The 19,970-nt window shown below is 43.2% G+C and overlaps 1 protein-coding gene across 3 annotated transcripts in view; it reads left to right on the forward strand.

Moving 5' to 3' along the window:
- LOC100252851 (N-terminal acetyltransferase B complex catalytic subunit NAA20) overlaps positions 1-19,970 on the forward strand; it is a 32,279-nt gene that overhangs the window by 6,132 nt on the left and 6,177 nt on the right. For all 3 annotated transcript variants that reach the window (XR_009465981.1, XR_009465980.1, XM_002278210.4), the window contains exon 3: positions 10,974-11,106. Coding sequence is in view for 1 of the 3 variants with exons in the window: in XM_002278210.4 (XP_002278246.1) it covers positions 10,974-11,106 (133 nt within the window). In the remaining 2 variants the exon portion in view is untranslated. The remainder of the gene's footprint in view (positions 1-10,973; positions 11,107-19,970) is intronic.

The following is a 19,970-nucleotide window of genomic DNA, read 5'->3' on the forward strand; positions in this document are numbered from 1 at the left end:
CATGTCTTGTAATAATATCTTGAACTCATCCCCCCTTCCTTCATCACCCGAGGGTCTCTCCCCCTTAGGGCCCATCTCCCCATTGCAGCCATCTGCCAGAATAATGCTAAGAGGGAGCTGCTCCTCTCCCTGAAATCAAGCCCGATGAGACCCCCTCATTAGTCCCCGCCCGATTGATCCCAGAAAAAAGAGAAGAAGGAGAAATTTCCCGACCCCCCACAGAAGGCAAAGGTAATCCGACATACCTGGAAGCTTCATCACGCAGCGCTTGATCAGTCATTTTCGGCACCGCAAAGGCTTCCGACTGCGACGCAGCTCTCAAATTGTCGACGATGGGGTCCTCCACTATAAAAGCTTGACTCTCCGAGCTAAATATCTGAGCCGAAGGACGAGAGGCCGAAGGTGCTTCCCCACGAACAAGAGAGTCAGCATCTCCAGAGCCTTTCTCCACGCCAGGCGATTGTGCCCTAGCTTGAGGACTCGAGATTCCTTTCCCATTTAAATCTCCTCCTTCCGCTGCAACAGGCCCAAAACCCTCTCCTTTCTCCCCGTAAGAGACATTGGGCCTTAAGACACAGCCCAAATCCTCCTGGGTTTCTTTAAAAGGCCCCTGCCTTAACCCACTTAATTGAGTAAGGCCCAGCGACACCCCATGGGCTGGCCCTTTTGGCCCGATACTTGGCCCAAGAGCTGGGCTTTCCAGCTTATTCAAAAAGAACCCGTCTCCCTCTCTAACCTGTCCATTAGCTGACCCTACTCTACCCTCCACTGCATCCCCTGCCTCATAGAGCACAGCGGGACAGAGGGTAGAATCGCCTCCACAGGCTGACACGACACTCTCTCCCTGCTGCAACCTTAACTGCTCCACCTTCTTCCTTTGACTTCCACGACTGAGATCACGAACAGTTCCACCAACCTCTTCTCCTTCCCTTGAGCTACCTTCCCCGCTGAAGCTTCCCGCCGGCACCACCTGCGTGAACCAGGGAGAAGACTCCCACCAAAGTTGAAGGGAATAACAACCCGACCCCACAACTATATGGGCAGTGCTGGGCATCTCCCTGTCCACACACCTCACCAGTAACCGAGCCCATTGCATCTCATGCAGAGATGATTTATTCGCAGCTATGAATCCTCCACATTCATCTCCAATTCTTTTAAACACCTCCGAGCTTCTTAAATGAAGAGGGAGTCCAATCACCCTTACCCAAACATCTTTTGCCGTAGGCTCCTTGCGAAGACACCCCACCTCAGGGTTCCATCTCTCCAAGACTAAAACATTCTCCTTGAAGATTCTCAGACCTCTGGCTAAAACACGCTCAGCCTCGTCTGGTAACTCGAAGTCAAATAGCAATAATCCTTTGCCTAGCGTGGCCACCCTCAGATTCCCCTTCAAAGCCCAATGCTTCGGTGCCCAACTTCTAACGTACTCCATCTCAGGGCAAAGAGCTGAACTAGGTCCCCACCAGCCTACCAGACACTGACTCATTTGTTCTATTCTTCCACGCATTTCTCCTTCCCCCACCTCTATCCAAACTGACTGGCCTACCCTTCTCGGGCTTTTCCTTACAGCATCAGCATATGTTTTCAGCTCCACCCCTTTCTCCTTCCATTGGACCTTCGAGCCCCCTTTCGACCTCAACAAGTCCTCTGACCCTTTAGGACCCTGCAAGCCACCTGAGGGGATCACCCCAAAAGCTCTCAGCCTCTCAGCCAAGGAGTTCCAACCAAAAGACTGACCCTTTCCCTCTGGGACAATAATGCTATACTTTTTTGAATCAATGTCGCGAACTGAGCAGAAGATGAACCTACCTGCCCCATTCGAACGGCGCTCCAACCTATACTTTCTATTCCCCTCCTCCCAGCCAGTAGCCCAAACACTATTGTTTACCTCTCTACAGCAAACTTCCACTCCATCAAGTAAACATCTTAAGCTAGCCTCCCCGAATCTAATCCATGAGGAGACCCCTTTGCTTCTCTCCCAAATGCAACCTCTCAGCTTGCCTCCCAACTCATCAATCAAGATTTCGAAAGATTTGGCCTCCACCACGAAACAACTTCTTCCTCCCCTTGAACCACCAGTTTCACCCCTTGCTCTCATCCCTCTCTCTTGCTTCACGGACTTTGTCTCTAGTGGTGTGGTTAGACACCATTAAAACAGTTCTTCCTGTATATGAAGAGAAATGCAAAAAATAAGTATGCCAAAAATGTAAAATGCCCATGTTGGCTAGAAACGGGGCACACTTGAAGGCTTGAAGCTGAGGTTCTCCATGGAAACATGGAATTTGGCAGTGGTGGACTATTTCTTGGACTAGATTCATAGAATGGAGGTTTACACTGGGAGAGGGCAGATGCATATTATGGATTCTGACCAAAAATTGAAATTTTACACTTAAGCCATACTTCAAGTTTTGGTGGCTAGAAAAGTTAATTCTCAAATAAAGAGATTTGGGGCTCTCTTGATGTTTCAAAAGTCTGTTCTTTATATGGCAGTACTGTGCAAACAGATGTTAAAAATCAATCAAGTTATGAGAAGAGGGAGAGATTTTGTAAATTGTTGTCGCTGCTGCATGTGCAGAAAGGATTAAAAAAATGCCAATCATTTTAGGATGCATTGTCTATGAACACAATACCTTTAGTGGATGGTTTTGTCTACTTTTAGGAGTTGTATGAAATCTGCCAAGATTTGTGAGAGAGGTGTTTTCCAGCTGGCATGGTAAGTTTATCAGGACTAGGAGTGGTGGAGGGTTGTCCCCATAATTTTGCTTGGTGCATATGGAAATAAGACAATAAAAGAATCTCCCATTGGGAAGAGCTTTTGGGATTAAAGTTAAGAGAAATTCTGATACAATTTGTTTGTATTGATGTTTTGAATCTATGCAGATAGGAGTCTCCTTTTTGGATTTCGTAAATAGGTTGTGTAGAGGTTATGTTCTATTGCATTTTTCTTTTCTCTTCTTTCCTCTATTATAGATGCCATTCATATCCTTTGCATGTACCTGAGATTACAACCTTTTTTTTAAAAAAAAAAAAAAAAGAAAAAACGAGAGAAAACTACATGAGAAGCTGGTGGAATTCCCATTGTTGCTTTTGGACATGCAAGATCTAGTAGGAATCTCTGTTCTTCTACTTTTTTGATAGGTAAAGTAATTTCATTAAAGGCCAAAAGGCAAAGGAAAGAGTATACACGGAGTATACCAAGATACAAAGAAGTAAAACACCAAAGGGCAAACAAGCCTCACCCTTAATTGGTGGCTAGCCAATCTACAAAATCTATCAAAGAGAAAGTGTGTTCCTTTATATATACCTTAGCCCAATTCACAAAAGTGTACAAAAAAATGGACTTAATATCTTGGTCGTTCCTCTCAATATCATCGAAGACTCTCCTATTCCTTTCTTTCCAAATGGTCCACATCAGGCAGAGGGGGCCGCTCTCCAAGCTTTCTCTCTTTTCTTGCCCACAAAAGAACCATGCCAACCCAGGAGGTTCTTTTTCACAGAGGAGTGCATCACCCATTGCACCCCAAAGAGGGAGAGAATCAAAAGCCATAACATTCTGGACTTTTCACAAAACAAAAGAAGGTGATCTATGGTTTCCTTCTCATTTTTACACAAAAAGCACCTGTTGGGAACGCTCCAACCGAATCTCTTCAGACGGTCAGTGGTGAGCAGCCTACTCCAAGCCGCCTCCCAACCAAAGTAGCTAGCTCTAATTAGGGTCTAAGGCATCCAAATAGTTCTGGCCTGGAAGGGGTTTTTGATGCCCCTTGAGAGAGAGCTATAAAATGATTTAACTAAAAAGGTTCCATTCTTGTTCTCTTTCCACCGGAGCGAATCGTTCACACCTCTTCTAATGGTCATAGGGAGGAGCTAGCCTAACAAGCTTTCAACTTCTCCCACCTCCCAATCATTAAGGTGTCTATTAAAACGAGGCGCCTAGCTTACCCCAACTCTGTCTTCCTCCCAAGCCTCAGCAACCCAGCTATCTTTGTTGACAGAGAGATTAAACAAGGTGGGAAAAGCTTCTTCCAAGGATTGGTTTTCACACCACAAGTCTTCCCAAAACTTCACTCTAGTGCCATCCCCTACAAAGAAGCGGGAGTGAGAATGGAAGCTCTCCCAACCATTTCTAATGGCTTTCTAAACCCCCACCCCATAACAATCTCTTACACCTTTGGAGCACCATCCCCCGTCTTGAAGGTCATACTTACTAGAGATATTTTGCTTCCATAGGGACTCATTCTCATTAGTAAATCTTCACAACCACTTCCCAAGAAGGGCCTTGTTAAAAATAGCTAGATTGCGAATGCCCAAGCCTCCATCATTTTTAGCGGCACAGATAACCTTCCAACTTACTAAGTGAGGCTTGTTCTCTAAGGCACCACCGCCCCATAAGAAATCCCTTTGGATCTTTTCAAGCCTTGTACACACCCTCTTAGGGATCACAAATAGGGAAATGAAGTAGGTTGGGAGGCTGGAGAGGGTGCTTTTTAACAAGGTAAGACTACCACCTTTGGAGAGGCATTGCCTTTTCCAGATAGACAACCTTTTCCTGAATCTTTCTTCCATTGTATCCCATACCTTGGTGGATTTGTAGGGGGCTCCAAGGGGGAGAACCAAATAGGTGGTAGGAAGACTCTTTATCTTGCATCCTAGAACTGAGGCGAGGGTCTCCATAGGAATGCTTTCCCCCACTGGAAAGACCTCAGTTTTGCTAAGATTGACTTTTAATCCTGAAATCGCCTTAAACCACATGAAGGTCCAGCTAAGGTATTGCAACCAATCTGCTTCAGCATCACAGAAGATCAAGGTGTCATCGGCAAACAAGAGATGGGACACGATTAGTCACTCTCTTCCTCTTCCTCTCACTCTGAAGCCAGAAATAAAGCCCCTATTTCTTGCACAAGACAACAGTTGGCTAAGGGCTTCCATGGCGAAAAGGAAAAGATAGGGGGAAAGGGGGTCCCCCTGTCTCAATCCCCTAGAGCTACGAAAGAAGCCAGAAGGACTCCCATTGATGAGGATCAAGAAGGTTGCTGTAGAGCAGCACCATTTCATCCAATTAATCCATCTATGCCCAAATCCCATCTTAGACATCACCTCCATGAGAAAGTCCCAATTGACATGGTCAAAAGCTTTCTCGATGTCCATCTTAAGAAGGAGACCTGACTTGTTGTCTTTCAATCTGGAATCAAGGGTTTTGTTAGCAATAAGAACGGCGTCCAGAATCTGTCTCCCTTGGACAAAAGCTTGCTGAGAATCAGAAATCACCTCCCCCATCACTGATTTCAACCTATTTGCTAGGACTTTGGCCAGCAGTTTGTACACACTCCCTACCAGGCTGATTGGTTTGAAATCTCTTAGGTCTTCGACCCCCTCCTTTTTGGGAATGAGCAAGAGGAACGTGGAGTTTAAACTTCTCTAGAAGGTTCCATGGAGGTAAAACTCCCTGAAGAGACCTAAAATTTCTAGTTTAACAACGTCCCAACAAAACAACCAGAATGCCATTGTGAAGCCGTCCAGGCCTGGGGCTTTGTCCACACAGCAGCTGCTAAGGGCTGCAAAGATTTCTTCCTCAGAGAACATAACTTCCAGGCTGCTGGCCATTCCTTCTCCCAGCTCCTTGAAATTAAGGCCATTGATATTAGGCCTCCAATCCCCAGATTCTGAGAGGAGGGACTGGTAGGTTCTGCAGACACTATCTTTTATATCTTCAATGGAAGAGAGAGTCACCCCATTCACTCTAATTTTAGACAGGAAGTTCCTCCTAGCCCTAACATTAGCCATTTTGTGGAAATATTTGGTATTTTTGTCGCCTTCTCTTAACCAGATTTCTCTTGACTTCTGCCTCCAAGAAGTTTCTTCCATAAGGGCTAATTTCTTATAGTCCTCAAGAGCCAGATTTTTAGCCTCCATATCTCCAGGATTAAGAGGGTTCTCCTTCTCCTTGGCTTCCCAACACTGCAGGCGGGTGAAGGCCTCTGCTCTGTTGGAAGAGACGTTGCCTACCACCTCCTTGTTCAAGATTTTCAGGTCCTTCTTAAGTGCTTTGAGTTTCTCAGCAATGCAGTGACTGCTATAGCCTTCTACAAAATACCCATTCCACCAGCTTCTTACTAGGTCTTTGAATCCATCTATTTTCAGCCACATATTTTCAAAACGGAAGGGGCTTTTTCCTGAAGAGAAATCTCCAGCTTCTAGGACTATGGGGTTGTAATCGGAGACCATACGAGGTAGAGCTGATTGTGTGATGGCTGAAAAGTGGTCGTCCCATTGATCCGAAATCAGGAAGCGGTCTAACCTAGAGGTAGCTTGAGAGTTCAAACCCCCTATCCAAGTTAAGGGACCTCCAATCAGTGGAGGCCCCATCTCCCCTATCACCTTTGAAAATCTCCTCATTTCAACTGTGAGGCTAGGGGCATTCCTTCTTTCCTCTGAGAATCTTACAAAGTTAAAGTCCCCTCCTACGCACCAAGGGTCATCCCAAAGGCCACGGATGGCTCCAAGCTGCTCCCAAAAATCTTCCTTTTCGCTGCCAAAAATCTTAAACTTCAGACTCTGTTCTTCTGCTTATCAAATAATTAATTTTAAGATCCTCCTTACAGTGAACAAGAGTCTGAAGTTATATTGTCTTATTTGAATTTTGAACTATAAACCTTGCTCATCCAGAGAAAAAAATTTTAGATTCTTGCAAACTAAATTCCAATTAGAATTTTGTGAGAATGGAGTATGGTTGTTATACTTTAGATGCATGCACACCTTTATTTTGCATTTATTGTGAGGTTGAAGGCCAACTTTTATGAAAGTGGTGGGTGACAATGGTTTCTTGCATAGTTGCTTGGGTTTAAGGTATGGATGCACCCATTTTCACATCTAGGGTCTGCTATTGGTTGCTCCATATAAACTTAGAGCAGTCTAGAACTCAGTGAATGAGCGGTGGGTGACAATGGTTTCTTGCCTAGTTGCTTGGGTTTAAGGATGGATGCACCCATTTTCACATCTGGGGTCTGCTATTGGTAGCTCCATATAAACTTAGAGCAGTCTAGAACTCAGTGAATGAGCGGTTTGAGAAATGCCTAATAATAACTGTTTGTGGACTCAGTTGTGTTTGGATTACCATTTGAGTTTATTAGGTCACCTCCAGTTCAAGTGAGGTTGGAGGAGCTATAGGGAGATTTTCTATATGGAGGAGCTGGGAATGACCAGCTTTCTCATTTGGTCAAGTGGTCTTTGCTGTGTTTTTCTAAAACAGATGACTCTTCTCAACAAAAGCTTTATTTGATAAGTGGTTGTGATGGTTCACAGGAGAGCTAGTATTGTTAGAGAAAAGTTAAGGTGTATAAACATGGAGAATTGGAGGGTAGGTGGTCATGGGTCATTTATGGCTTTGTGGGCGAGTGTGTGAGAAAACCTATTAGAAAGGTTTGGGAGACCTTTATAGACTTTTTGGGCTTTGGTGTGGGGGATGATGGTTGGGTCAGATGCTGGCATAATGTTTGTTGTGGGTGTGAGGTCACAACCTCAATAGTTGATTCTTTATGCATTAGCTGCCAACTGGAAGTTTGGGTTATGGATTACAGCTGTAATGAAGGTAGTCATGCTCATTGGAAACTTAGGCTTGTAAGGAATTTCCCATGATTGGGAGTTAGAAGTACTGAGCTTTTCAGTTTGCCTATTTATAAGAAGTGCAGTAGTGTGGAGCCCTTTTTTTTTTTTTTTTTAATTCATCAAAAAAAAAGAAGTGCAGTAGTGTGGAGAGGTTATTTTTTGGGGCCTTTTAAAGAAGGGTTTCTAAGTATCCTCTTTCTTTGAGATGATTTATCATAGGTCCTCCATGGGATTTCCAGTTTCAGCTATATGGGGTTCTTGTGTGCTGTCCGAGGTGTTTTCTTTGTGCAATATGCAGTTTTGGAAAAGATTCTCACTTGGAGTGATTGAGGTGAAGGAGCTGTACCATGGTGAAGTGGTTCTACCTAAGGAAAAAGGATGATAAATTAGTGAATCATGTTTTTTTTTTTTTTTTAGAGCATTATGTGGTGGTGTGACATCTTTGTTTTCTTATACTACCTTACTCAATCAAGTGCTCTTTATGGTCTAGGAAAGGTAACTTTGTGGGAAAGAAATTGAGTGATACTTGGAAATCTGCTCCACTTTGTATTTGTTGGTGTATTTCAAAGGAAAGGAATAAGAGAATTTTTCAATGAGAAGAGCTTTCTGTGGTTGAAGCTTAAAATGTGTTTCAAAAGTTTGCTCTTTGTGGACTTTAGATAACTTTGTGGAAGGAAGGATATTTTTTCTTCATTTTGTGGGTAGAAAATAAGGAGGGGTTAGAGCTAAGGGTGTTTTGGAGTAAATTATTTTTGATAGGTAAGAGCAAAAAGCATATATAAATACAGGGGAGATGCCAAAACAACGCTTCCAAGTATACATGATGTATACAGTAGAAGCCTAAAGTCTCACCTAAAAGGGAAAGAGGAAGAAACAAAAAACATCACCTATTAGGGAACAAAAGATGGTTGCTAGGCTTTAAAACAGAATAGAGAGATTTGACCGAAAAGTACCCACTCTTCAAGGCTGTCCAAATCACCCTGTCATCCATATCCCTATGCAGCCTCGTTGTTTGGAGCCTCGACAAAAAGCACTTCACTCTTTTCATTTCCTAATCATTAAAGGGCCTAAAGAACCAAGGGGTCCAACCACTCATTTCACCTTCGGGGCTCTAAACCTCCGCCACCCAAACTTCCTTAGACAAGGATAGGGCTAATAAGGAAGGGAATGAATCACAAAGTGACTCATCATCACACCACTTATCCCTCCAAAATCTCACTCTCTGACCATTTCCCACTTGGAAGGACAAATTATTGCTCAAAAGATCTCATTCCTTTCTTATGGCTTTCCACAACCTAACACCATACCTCTCTCTCACCTCATAGGAATGCCATCCTCCAACATCTTCTCCATACTTTTGGCTAATGACATGCTTCCAAAGAGCCTCACTTTCATTGGCAAAATGTCAATTCTACTTGCACAAGATGGCTTTGTTCATCGTAGAGAGGCACCTCACACCTGAGCCAATCTTCTTTTTCTTCGAACAGATTGTCTTCCACCTTACTAGATGTGGTTTCTACACAAGAGCTCTATCACCCCAAAGAAAATCCCTTTGAATTTTCTCCAACCTCAACCTCACAAGTCTTGGCATGCAAAAAAGAGACATGAAATAGATGAGTATACTAGAAAAAGTACTATGAATTAAAGTGAGCCTCCCTTCTTTCAAGATATACTGTCTTTTCCACATGGTTAACCTTTTGTGAAATCTCTCTTCAACCCCATCCCAAACTACCATAGATTTGAAAGGAGCCCCCAAAGGAAGACCCAAGTAACGGGAAGGGAGACCGCCTACCTTACACCCCAACTCTAAAGCCAAGTCATTAATAATGTCCACCCTTCCCACAGAAATTAGCTCACTTTTTTTTGAGTTGATTCTCTAACTAGAACAAGCCTTGAACCACATAAGAAACCAACTTAGAAAAGTCATCTGGTCCTGTGATACCTCACAGAACACGAGAGTATTTTTTTGATAAGTGCATTCCTATGCGACGTTGACACTACATGCGCCTGACCAATGCCTCCCATGTATTCTTGTGCATTCCTCGTGTTCATGTTTTGTGTTCTCAGAGAACATGAGTATCATCAACAAATAATAAGTAAGAGACCTGAATCCCAACACCACCCCTGCCTCTCACCCTCCACCCAGACAAATAGCCACCATTCTTCGGCCTTTTCAAGAGACAACTGAATACCTCCATGGCAATCACAAATAAATAAAGAGAGAAGGGATCTCTTTGTCTTAATCTCCTCAAGCTTTGAAAAAAACCGGTTGGGAATTTGTTTACTAGAACGAAGAACTTCGCTGTTGAGATACACCATTCTACTTATTTAGTCCATCTTTCCCCAAAACCCATCTTCCTTAGCATCGAAATCAAGAAATACCAATTTACATAATTTTACGCTTTCTCGATGTCAAGCTTGCAACCTTCATTGCTTTTCAACCTTGAGTCTATGCCCTCATTAGTGATCAAAATTGCATCTAAAATCTATCTACCCTCCACAAAAGTGTTTTGGGACTCGTGACCACTTTACCCATTACCTTCTTAAGTCTATTAGCCAAAAACTTGTAGAGGCTGCCCACTAGGCTGATTGGCCTAAAATCTCTTAAGTCTTCAGCACCATCTTTCTTTGGAACAAGAACCAGAAAAATAGCATTCAGTGACTTCATGAATCTACCCCCCTCATGGAACTCCATAAAAAAACTCATCACCTCCTCCTTCACAAGCTCCCAACTAAAAAGTCAAAACGCCATAGTGTACCCATCCGGACCTGGTGCTTTGTCCTTGTCCAAATCAGGGAGAGCAACAAATATCTCTTCTTCCAAGAAAGGAACCTCCAACCTTTCCGCCTCACGATTATCTAAACCCTAAAAGGCCAAATAGACTGGGTCTCCAACCCCTTTTCTTGGATAAGAGATTCTGATATGCCATAACCACACTAGCTTTTATCTCATTTTCCTCGGTATACTAACTGCCATTCACTTTCACTTTGGCTAACCAGTTTCTTTTTGTGTGAGCATTTAGTTTCAAAGCCTAGTTTCTTTCCCTTTCTTGCCTTAGTTGGGTTACTCTCTGGATTTTTTCTCTATACTGGGATTGAACCTTCTTTACTTCAGATTGTTAAAAAATGAAGAAAAAAAGAAAAAGAAAAATGTGAGAAATTTTTTTCTTGAAAGATCTCCCATGTATCTTGTATCTTTTCCTTTATTAGTATTACTTTCAGTTTCCTGTTAAAAACATTATGAGAACAATAGTGGATGTCCTTGCTTGCTGCTGCTCTTGTTGGATTCCATCTTTTTACTTTAATTTAGCAATGTTCTAGTTAATTGATGAAAGACTATTGGTGTAATGCAATTCATATGTCTGCAGTTATGGGGAAAGTTGAAGGGCAAGGTGAATCTTGGCATGGTCATGTAACTGCAGTAACTGTCGCTCCAGAGTATCGCAGGCAGCAATTAGCCAAAAAACTGATGAACCTGCTAGAAGATATCAGTGATAAGATGTAAGAGGAACACTAACATCTTTTTCTAGCAGCTGTCTCCAGACATGGATGTGCTCTGATTAGATCTTTATTTGCCTATCATATTACCAAAATTTCATTTACCATTGCTACAAGCCAAAGAGGCTAAAGAAAGAGTATACACGGAGTATACTAGGATACGCAAGTGCAAAAGACAAAAAGGCAAACAAGTCTAACCCTTACTTGATAGCTAACCAGTCTACAAAATCTATCAAAGAGAAAGTGTGTTTCTCTATATACACCCTAGCCCAATTCACAAAAGTGTAGAAAAAAAAGGATTTAATTTCTTGGTCGCTCCTCTCAACATCATTGAAGGCCCTCCTATTCCTTTCTTTCCAAATGGTCCACAATCAAGCAGAGGGGGGCAGCTCTCCAAGCTTTCTCCCTTTTCTTGCCCACAAAGGAACCATGCCATCCCAAGAGGTTCCTTCTCACAAAGGAGTGCATCGCCCATTACACCCCAAAAAGGAAGAAGATCAGAAGCCATAATATTCTGACCTTCTCACAAAACAAAAGATGATCTGTGGTTTCCTCCTCATTTTTACATAGATAGCATCTGTTGGGGATGCTCCATCCAAATCTCTTCAGGCGGTCAATGGTGAGTAGCCTGCTCCAAGCCGTCTCTCAACCAAAGAAGCTAGCCCTAATTGGAACCTAAGGCGTCCAAATAATTCTAGCCGGGAAGGGAGGTCTAATGCCCCTTGAGAGTGAGCTATAAAAAGACTTGACTGAAAAGGTCCTATTCTTGTTCTCTCTCCGTCGGAGCAAGTCATCCACACCTCTTCTAATAGTCAAAGGATGAAGCTTGCTTGACAAGCTTTCAACTTCCCCCACCTCCCAATCATTTAGGTGTCTATTGAAATGAAGCCCCTACCTACCCCAACTCCGTCCTCCTCCCAAGCCTCAGCAACCTAGCCTTCTTTGTTGACGGTTAGATTAAACAAGATGGGGAAAACATCTTCCAGAGATTGATTTTCACACCACAAGTCTTTCCAAAACTTCACTCTAGTGCCATCCCCTACGATGAAGCGGGAGTGAGTTCGAAAGTTCTCCCAACCATTTCTAATGGCCTTCCAAACCCCCACCCTATAACGGTTTCTTACACCTTTGGAGCACCATCCCCCCTCTTGAAGGTCGTACTTTCTAGAGATAATTTGCTTCCATAGGGACTCATTCTCGTTAGCAAATCTCTACTGCCACTTCCCAAGTAGGGCCTTGTTAAGGATAACTTAACTGCGAATGCCCAGACCTCCATCCTTTTTAGCAGCACAAATAACCTTCCAACTCACCAAGTGAGGTCTATTCTCTAAGGCGCCTCCGTCCCATAAGAAATCCCTTTGGATTTTTTCAAGCCTTACACACACTCTCTTTGGAATCACAAAGAGAGAGAAAGTAGGTTGGGAGGCTAGAGAGGGTGCTTTTTAACAAGGTAAGCCGGCCACCTTTGGAGAGGTATTGCCTTTTCCAAAGAGACAACCTTTTCCTGAATCTTTCTTCCACTACATCCCACACCCTAGTGGATTTGTAAGGGGCCCCAAGGGGAAGACCCAAGTAGAAGGTAGGTAAACTACCAATCTTACATCCCAAGACCGAGGCAAGAGTCTCCATAGGAAAGCCTTACCCCACTGGGATGGCCTCAGTTTTGCTCAGATTAACTTTTAATCCTGAAATCGCCTCAAACCACATGAAAATCCAGCTAAGATATTGTAACTGTTCTGCATCGGCGTCACAGAAAATCAAGGTGTCATCGGCAAACAAGAGATGGGACACGATCAACCCCTCTCTTCCTCTTCCTCCCACTTTGAAATTGGAAATAAAGCCCCCATTTCTTGCACTTGACAACAGCTAACTAAGAGCTTCCATGGCAAAAAGGAAAAGATAGAGGGAAAGAGGGTCTTTATGTCTCAATCCCCTAGAGCTACGAAAGAAGCCCGAAGGGCTCCCATTGATGAGGATCGAGAAGGAAGCCGTAGAGCAGCACCATTTTCATCCAATTAATCCATCTATGCCCAAATTGCATCTTAGACACATCCATAAGAAAGTCCCAATTTACATGGTCAAAAGCCTTCTCAATATCCATCTTAAGAAGGAGGCCCGACGTGTTGTCTTTCAATCTAGAATCAAGGGCCTTGATAGCAATTAGAACAACGTCTAGAATTTGTCTCCCTTGGACGAAAGCTTGTTGAAAATCAGAAATCACCTCCCCCATCATTAATTTCAGCCTATTAGCAAGGGCTTTGGCAAGCAATTTGTACACACTCCCTACCAAGCTGATTGGTCTGAAATTGCTTAGCTCTTCGGCTCCCTCTTTTTTAGGAATGAGCACAAGGAACGTGGAATTTAAGCTTCTCTGGAAGGTTCCATGGAGGTAGAACTCCCTAAAGAGTCCCAAAGTCTCTGATTTAACAACGTCCCAACAAAACAACCAAAAAGCCATTGTGAAGCGGTCCGGGCCTAGGGCTTTGTCACCGTAACAGCTGCTCAAGGCTGCAAAAATTTCTTCCTCAAAAAACATAACTTCTAGGCTACTGGCCAAGCCTTTCCCTAGCTCCTTGAAGTTAAGGCCATTAATACTAGGCCTCCAATCCCCTGATTCTGAGAGGAGGGACTGGTAGGCTCTGCAAACTTCTTCTTTGATTTCATCAATAGAAGAGAGAGAGACCTCATTCACTCTAATTTTAGACAACAAGTTCCTCCTTGCCTTAGCATTGACCATTTTGTGGAAGTACTTGGTATTTTTATTACCTTCTCTTAACCAGATCTCTCTTGACTTTTGTCTCCAAGAAGTTTCTTCTAGAAGAGCCCATTTCTATAGTCCTTAAGAGCCAGTTTTTTAGCCTCCGCTTCTCTAGGAGTAAGAGAGTTCTCATTCTCCTTGGCCTCCCAAAGCTGTAGGCAGGAGAAGGCCTCTGCTCTATTGAAAGAGACATTGCCTACCACCTCTTTGTTCCAATTCTTCAAATCCTTCTTTAGCGCTTTGAGTTTCTTAGCAATGCAGTGGCTGCTATAGCCTTCAACAAAATAACCATTCCACCAGCTTCTTACTAGGTATTTGAAGCCATCTGTTAGATAGTGTATAGTTATTTAGGTTATTTACTTTTCCTTTTCCTTTTCTTTCCTTATTGTATTGTGGGTCCCACTAACATGTATATATATACCCAAGTCCAATGTGTATTCTATAGTTTTTCAATAACAATAATTAGGGATTTTCCCTTTTCTCTCTCTCTCTTCACATGGTATTAGAGCCAAGGGAGAAAAAAACCCTAATTATTTTCGGTTTATCCGTGAATCCATTCTGGGAAATCTTTCAGTGACCGTGTTTCATTCCGGTCACTCTTCCCATCTCCTAAAACTTTCCGATCAACCGTATCACCGTCAGAAAACCCTCACCGCTGGCGACATCCTTTTCCGACACCGACCATACCATCAGGTGCGCAAGGAGGAGATCTTCAAGTTTTCTCGAAGCACCGGAGGGAGAATCTCAGCCATGCGCCGGCCAAGCGCGTTTCTTCTTTGGCAGCCTAAATCTCACGCGCCGGCGCGTGAGGGAGTGTGGAGCATTTTCCGGTCACGTGCTTCCACCTCTAACCTCGCCTAACGCCGTCTAGCCACTCTCCATCTGTGCTTGTGTCATCTGAGCCCTGAAAGTGCATTTTTTGGGGGTTTTTTTGTCTCCGCCGGCCCTCTAAACAACCTTTTCGGCGACCTTCGGTGACTTCCTCTTCACCTCGAGCCCTGCACGTGTCTTAGGAAGTCCGCGATAGGCCGTATTAGGGCTCTCTTCGATCCAAACGTATTTCGTTCACCAGATAAGTAAATATGGCTACTAAAAGTTCCACTTTTTCCTTTGTTATATCTGGATCTCCTATGATTACTTCGGAGAAATTGATTGGCAGTGAAAATTATTTGTCCTGGTCTGCCTCTGTGGAGCTTTGGTTTATGGGTCAAGGTTGTGAGGATCACCTTGTTACGTAGGAGGCAGATATCCCTGAGGTTGACAGAGTACAATGGAGGAAGATAGATGCACAGTTATGTAGTGTGTTATGGCAATCAGTTGATTCTAAGATTCTGCTTCATCTTCGGGCCTACAAAACATGCTTTAAATTTTGGAATCAGGCGAAAGGGCTATACACGAATGATATCCAACGTCTTTATAAGGTGGCTTCTTCTATTGTCAATGTCAGACAACAAGACATGAATTTATCTACTTATATTGGCCAGATTGCCTCTCTTAAGGAGGAATACTTGACCGTGATGCCTCTTACTACTGATGTTGGGGATCAACGAATACAGATTGACAAGTTCTTCATGGTTCTTACTCTTATTGGCCTCCGTCCAGATCTCGAGACCGTTTGCGATCAGATTCTTGGCAGTTCCTTCGTTCCATCCTTGGATGATGTGTTTGCTCGCCTCCTCCGTATTTCCTCCACTCAAACTTTGCCATCTGATAACACTTCAGATTCTTCTGTGTTAGTTTCTCAAACTAGCTCTCGAGGAGGACGCAGTGGTAACCGAGGTAGAGGTCAACGTCCTCATTGCACTTATTGCAATAAGCTTGGCGACACTCATGATCGGTGTTATTAGTTACATGGGCGGCCTCCCCGCACTGCCCACGTGGCCCAGTCATCTGATCCTCAGTCGCCTCAGCCTCCCAGTTCCTCCACATCTCAGGGTATTTCCCTCACTGACAGTGAGTATGATGACTATCTCCGTTATCAGGCCATCAAGTCAGCTTCTATTGCTTCTGTTGCCCAGACTGGTAATGCTTCTGCTTCACATATCTGGTAATAAGGATTTTTTCTCTTCTATTACTACTACCTTTGCCTTACCTACTGTTACTTTAGCTAATGGTTCCCAAACTATGGCTAAAGGTTTTGGTTTCGCTTATCCTCTCCCTTCCTTACCTCTCCATTCTGTCCTTTATGCCCCCGAGTGTCCTTTTAATCTTATTTCCACCAGCAAAAGAATTCGCACTCTTAACTGTTCTATCATTTTTTCTGATAAATTTGTGACCTTGCAAGACCGGAGTACGGGGAAGACGATTGGCATAGGACGTGAGTCTCAAGGCCTCTATCATCTTATCGCGCCTTCAACTCCTACAGTTTGCATTTCCACTGATGCTCCCCTCCTCATCCACAGTCGCCTGGGCCACCCTAGTCTATCCAAGTTTCAGAAAATGGTCCCTAGTTTTTCATCTTTGTCGTCACTTGCGTGTGAGTCCTGTCAGCTTGGGAAACATACTCGTGTCTCGTTCCCAAAGCGTTTGAATAATTGGGCAAAGTCTCCTTTTGAACTTGTCCACACTGATGTTTGGGGTCCTTGTCGGACTGCGTCTACTTTAGGATTTCAGTATTTTGTCACTTTCATTGATGACTATTTTCGATGTACTTGGTTATTTTTAATGAAAAATCGAGCTGAGTTATTCTCTATTTTTCAGAAATTTTATGCTGAAATCCAAACCCAGTTCAATATTTCTATTCGTGTGTTGCGCAGTGACAATGCCAGAGAATATTTTTCTACACCATTTACTTCATTTATGTCCCAACATGGGATCATTCATCAGTCTTCTTGTGCTCATACTCCTCAACAAAATGGGGTAGCTGAATGTAAGAATCGACATCTTGTTGAGACAGCTCGTGCTCTCCTTCTCCATAGTCATGTTCCTTTTCGTTTTTGGGGGGACGCTGTTCTTATAGCATGTTATTTGATTAATCGTATGCCCTCATCTGTATTACACGATCAGATTCCTCATTCCCTTCTTTTCATGACCAACCACTTTATTTCCTTCCTCCTCGTGTTTTTGGTTGTACTTGCTTTGTTCATATTCTCACTCCTAGACAGGACAAACTTTCTGCCAAAGCCACAAAATGCATCTTCTTGGAATATTCTAGACTTCAAAAGGGTTATCGTTGTTATTCCTCTGAGACTCATCGCTACTTTCTCTCCGCTGATGTCACTTTCTTTGAGGACTCACCGTTCTTCTCCACCTCTGAGTCTCTTCCTGTTTCTGAAGTCTTACCCCTTCCCATTATCTCCCTACCTGATGCAGTGCCTTCTCGCCCACTTTAGGTTTATCATCGCAGTCATCGTGTCGTTGTTCCTCCTTCTTTGGCCGAGGTACCTGCTGACTCACTTCCTATCCCTTTAGCTTCTCTTGCCCCGGCTCTGCCTCCTTCTGTTGAGTTACCCATTGCTCTTCGGAAAGGTAATCGATCTACTCGTAATCCTCATCCCATTTACAATTTTTTGAGTTACCATCGATTATCTTCACCCTATTCTGCATTTGTTTCTGCTATATCTTCTGTTTCTCTTCCCAAGAGCACCCCTGAGGCTCTTTCTCATCCAGGCTGGCCACAGGCAATGGTAGATGAAATGACTGCTTTACACTCCAATGACACTTGGGATCTTGTTGTTTTACCCTTTGGTAAATTTACAGTTGGTTGTCGTTGGGTCTACACAGTTAAGGTTGGCCCTGATGGTCAGGTTGATCGTCTTAAGACCCGCTTAGTTGCTAAAGGCTATACTTAGGTTTATGGTTCTGATTATGGTGACACTTTCTCTCATGTTGCAAAGATAGCTTCTGTTCGTCTATTGCTCTCCATGGCTGCTATGCGTTCTTGACCTCTTTATCAGTTAGATATTAAAAATGTTTTCCTTCATGGGGATCTTGCTGAGGAAGTTTATATGGAGCAACCACCTGGTTTTGTTGCTTAGGGGGAGTCTGGTTTAGTGTGTAGGTTACACCGTTCTCTATATGGCTTGAAACAATCTCCTCGAGCATGGTTTAGCCGTTTTAGTTCTGTTGTTTAGGAGTTTGGCATGTTCCGCAGTACAGCAGACCATTCCATTTTCAATCATCATAACTCTTTGGGGCAGTGTATTTATCTGGTAGTTTATGTGGACGACATCGTCATTACAGGCAGTGATCAGAATGGTATTCAGAAACTAAAGCAATACCTTTTCACCCACTTTCAGACTAAAGACTTGGGGAAACTCAAGTATTTCTTAGGGATTGAGATAGTTCAATCCAGTTCCGGTGTGGTTCTTTCCCAAAGGAAGTATGCTTTAGACATCTTGGAAGAAACCGGTATGTTAGACTGTAAACCGGTAGACACTCCTATGGATCCAAATGTCAAACTTATACCAGGACAGGGGAAGCCTTTAGGAGATCCTGGGAGATGTCGGCAACTTGTAGGTAAACTGAACTACCTCACCATTACTCGTCCAGACATTTCTTTTCCTGTAAGTGTTGTTAGCCAATTCCTACAGTCACCATGTGATAGCCATTAGGATGCTGTAATCCGCATTCTTCGATATATCAAAAGCACACCAGGCCAAGGTGTGTTGTACGAGAACAGAGGTCATACCCAAGTTGTTGTTTACACAGATGCAGATTGGGCTGGCTCACCCATAGATAGACGTTCCACTTTCGGGTATTGTGTTTTTATTGGAGGTAACCTAATATCTTGGAAGAGTAAGAAACAAGATGTAGTGGCCAGATCTAGTGCTGAAGCCGAGTATCGAGCTATGGCTCTGGCAACATGTGAACTCATATGGCTTAAACATCTTTTTCAGGAGTTGAGATTTGGAAAGGATGAACAGATGAAGCTCATCTGTGACAACCAAGCCGCTTTGCATATTGCATCCAATCCAGTCTTCCATGAAAGGACCAAACACATTGAAGTTAACTGTTACTTCATTAGAAAGAAGATCGCATCAGGATGTGTGGCGACTAGTTTTGTCAATTCAAATGATCAATTAGCAGATAGTTTTACTAAATCTCTCAGAGGTCCTAGAATTAAATACATTTGTAACAAGCTTGGTGCATATAACATATATGCTCCACCTTGAGGGGGAGTGTTAGATAATATATAGTTATTTAGGTTATTTACTTTTTCTTTTCCTTTTCTTTCCTTATTGTATTGTGGGTCCCACTAACATGTATATATATACCCAAGTCCAATGTGTATTCTATAGTTTTTCAATAACAATAATTAGGGATTCTCCCTTTTCTCTCTCTCTCTTCACACCATCAATTTTCAGCCACATATTTTCAAAACGGAAGGGGTTTTTGCCTGAAGAGAAGCCTCCAGCTTCTAAGACTATGGGATTGTGATAAAAAACCAGACAGGGAAGAGCAGATTGTGTGATGGCAGAAAAGTTGTCCTCCCATTGGTCCGAAATCAGGAAGCAGTCCAATCTAAAGGCAGCTTGAGAATTTAAACCCCCTATCCAAGTGAAAGGACCTCCAGCCAAGGGAAAATCCCTCAGCTCCAATTCCCTAATCACCTCTGAAAATCTCCTCATTTCAGCTATGAGTCTAGGGGCATTCCTTCTTTCCTCTGGGAATCTTACAGCGTTAAAGTCCCCTCTGATGCACCAAGGGTTCTCCCAAAGGCCACAGATGACTCCTAGCTCCTCCCAAAAATCTTCCTTCTCGCTACCAATCACTGGCCCGTACACTCCAAAGAAAATCCAAGAGAAGCCATCAACACAGTTTATAAAATGAACAGAAATGGAGTACCCCCTGCTTTCTACCTCCCACACTTTTAACCATTTGTAGAGACATTTCTTTCACCTTCGTCTCCAAAAGGCAAACCAAATCTGGTTTCTGATTCCTCACCACACCCTTGATCAACTTTCTTTTCTCAATATCATTAAGCCCTCGAACATTCCAACATAGGATTTTAATTCTCATTAATCAACTGGAATCAATTCCCAGGAGCATTGACTGGATTTTTTAGTTATCCCTGATGTCCCCCCATAGCTAACTGAGCGTTCCAATCTTTTTAACTCTCTTTCGAAACGGGTAGTGCAAGATTTTTTCTTCTTCCGTCTCTTGCAAA

The sequence above is a fragment of the Vitis vinifera genome, chromosome 7 (assembly GCF_030704535.1).
Source record: "Vitis vinifera cultivar Pinot Noir 40024 chromosome 7, ASM3070453v1".
Taxonomy (NCBI): domain Eukaryota; kingdom Viridiplantae; phylum Streptophyta; class Magnoliopsida; order Vitales; family Vitaceae; genus Vitis; species Vitis vinifera.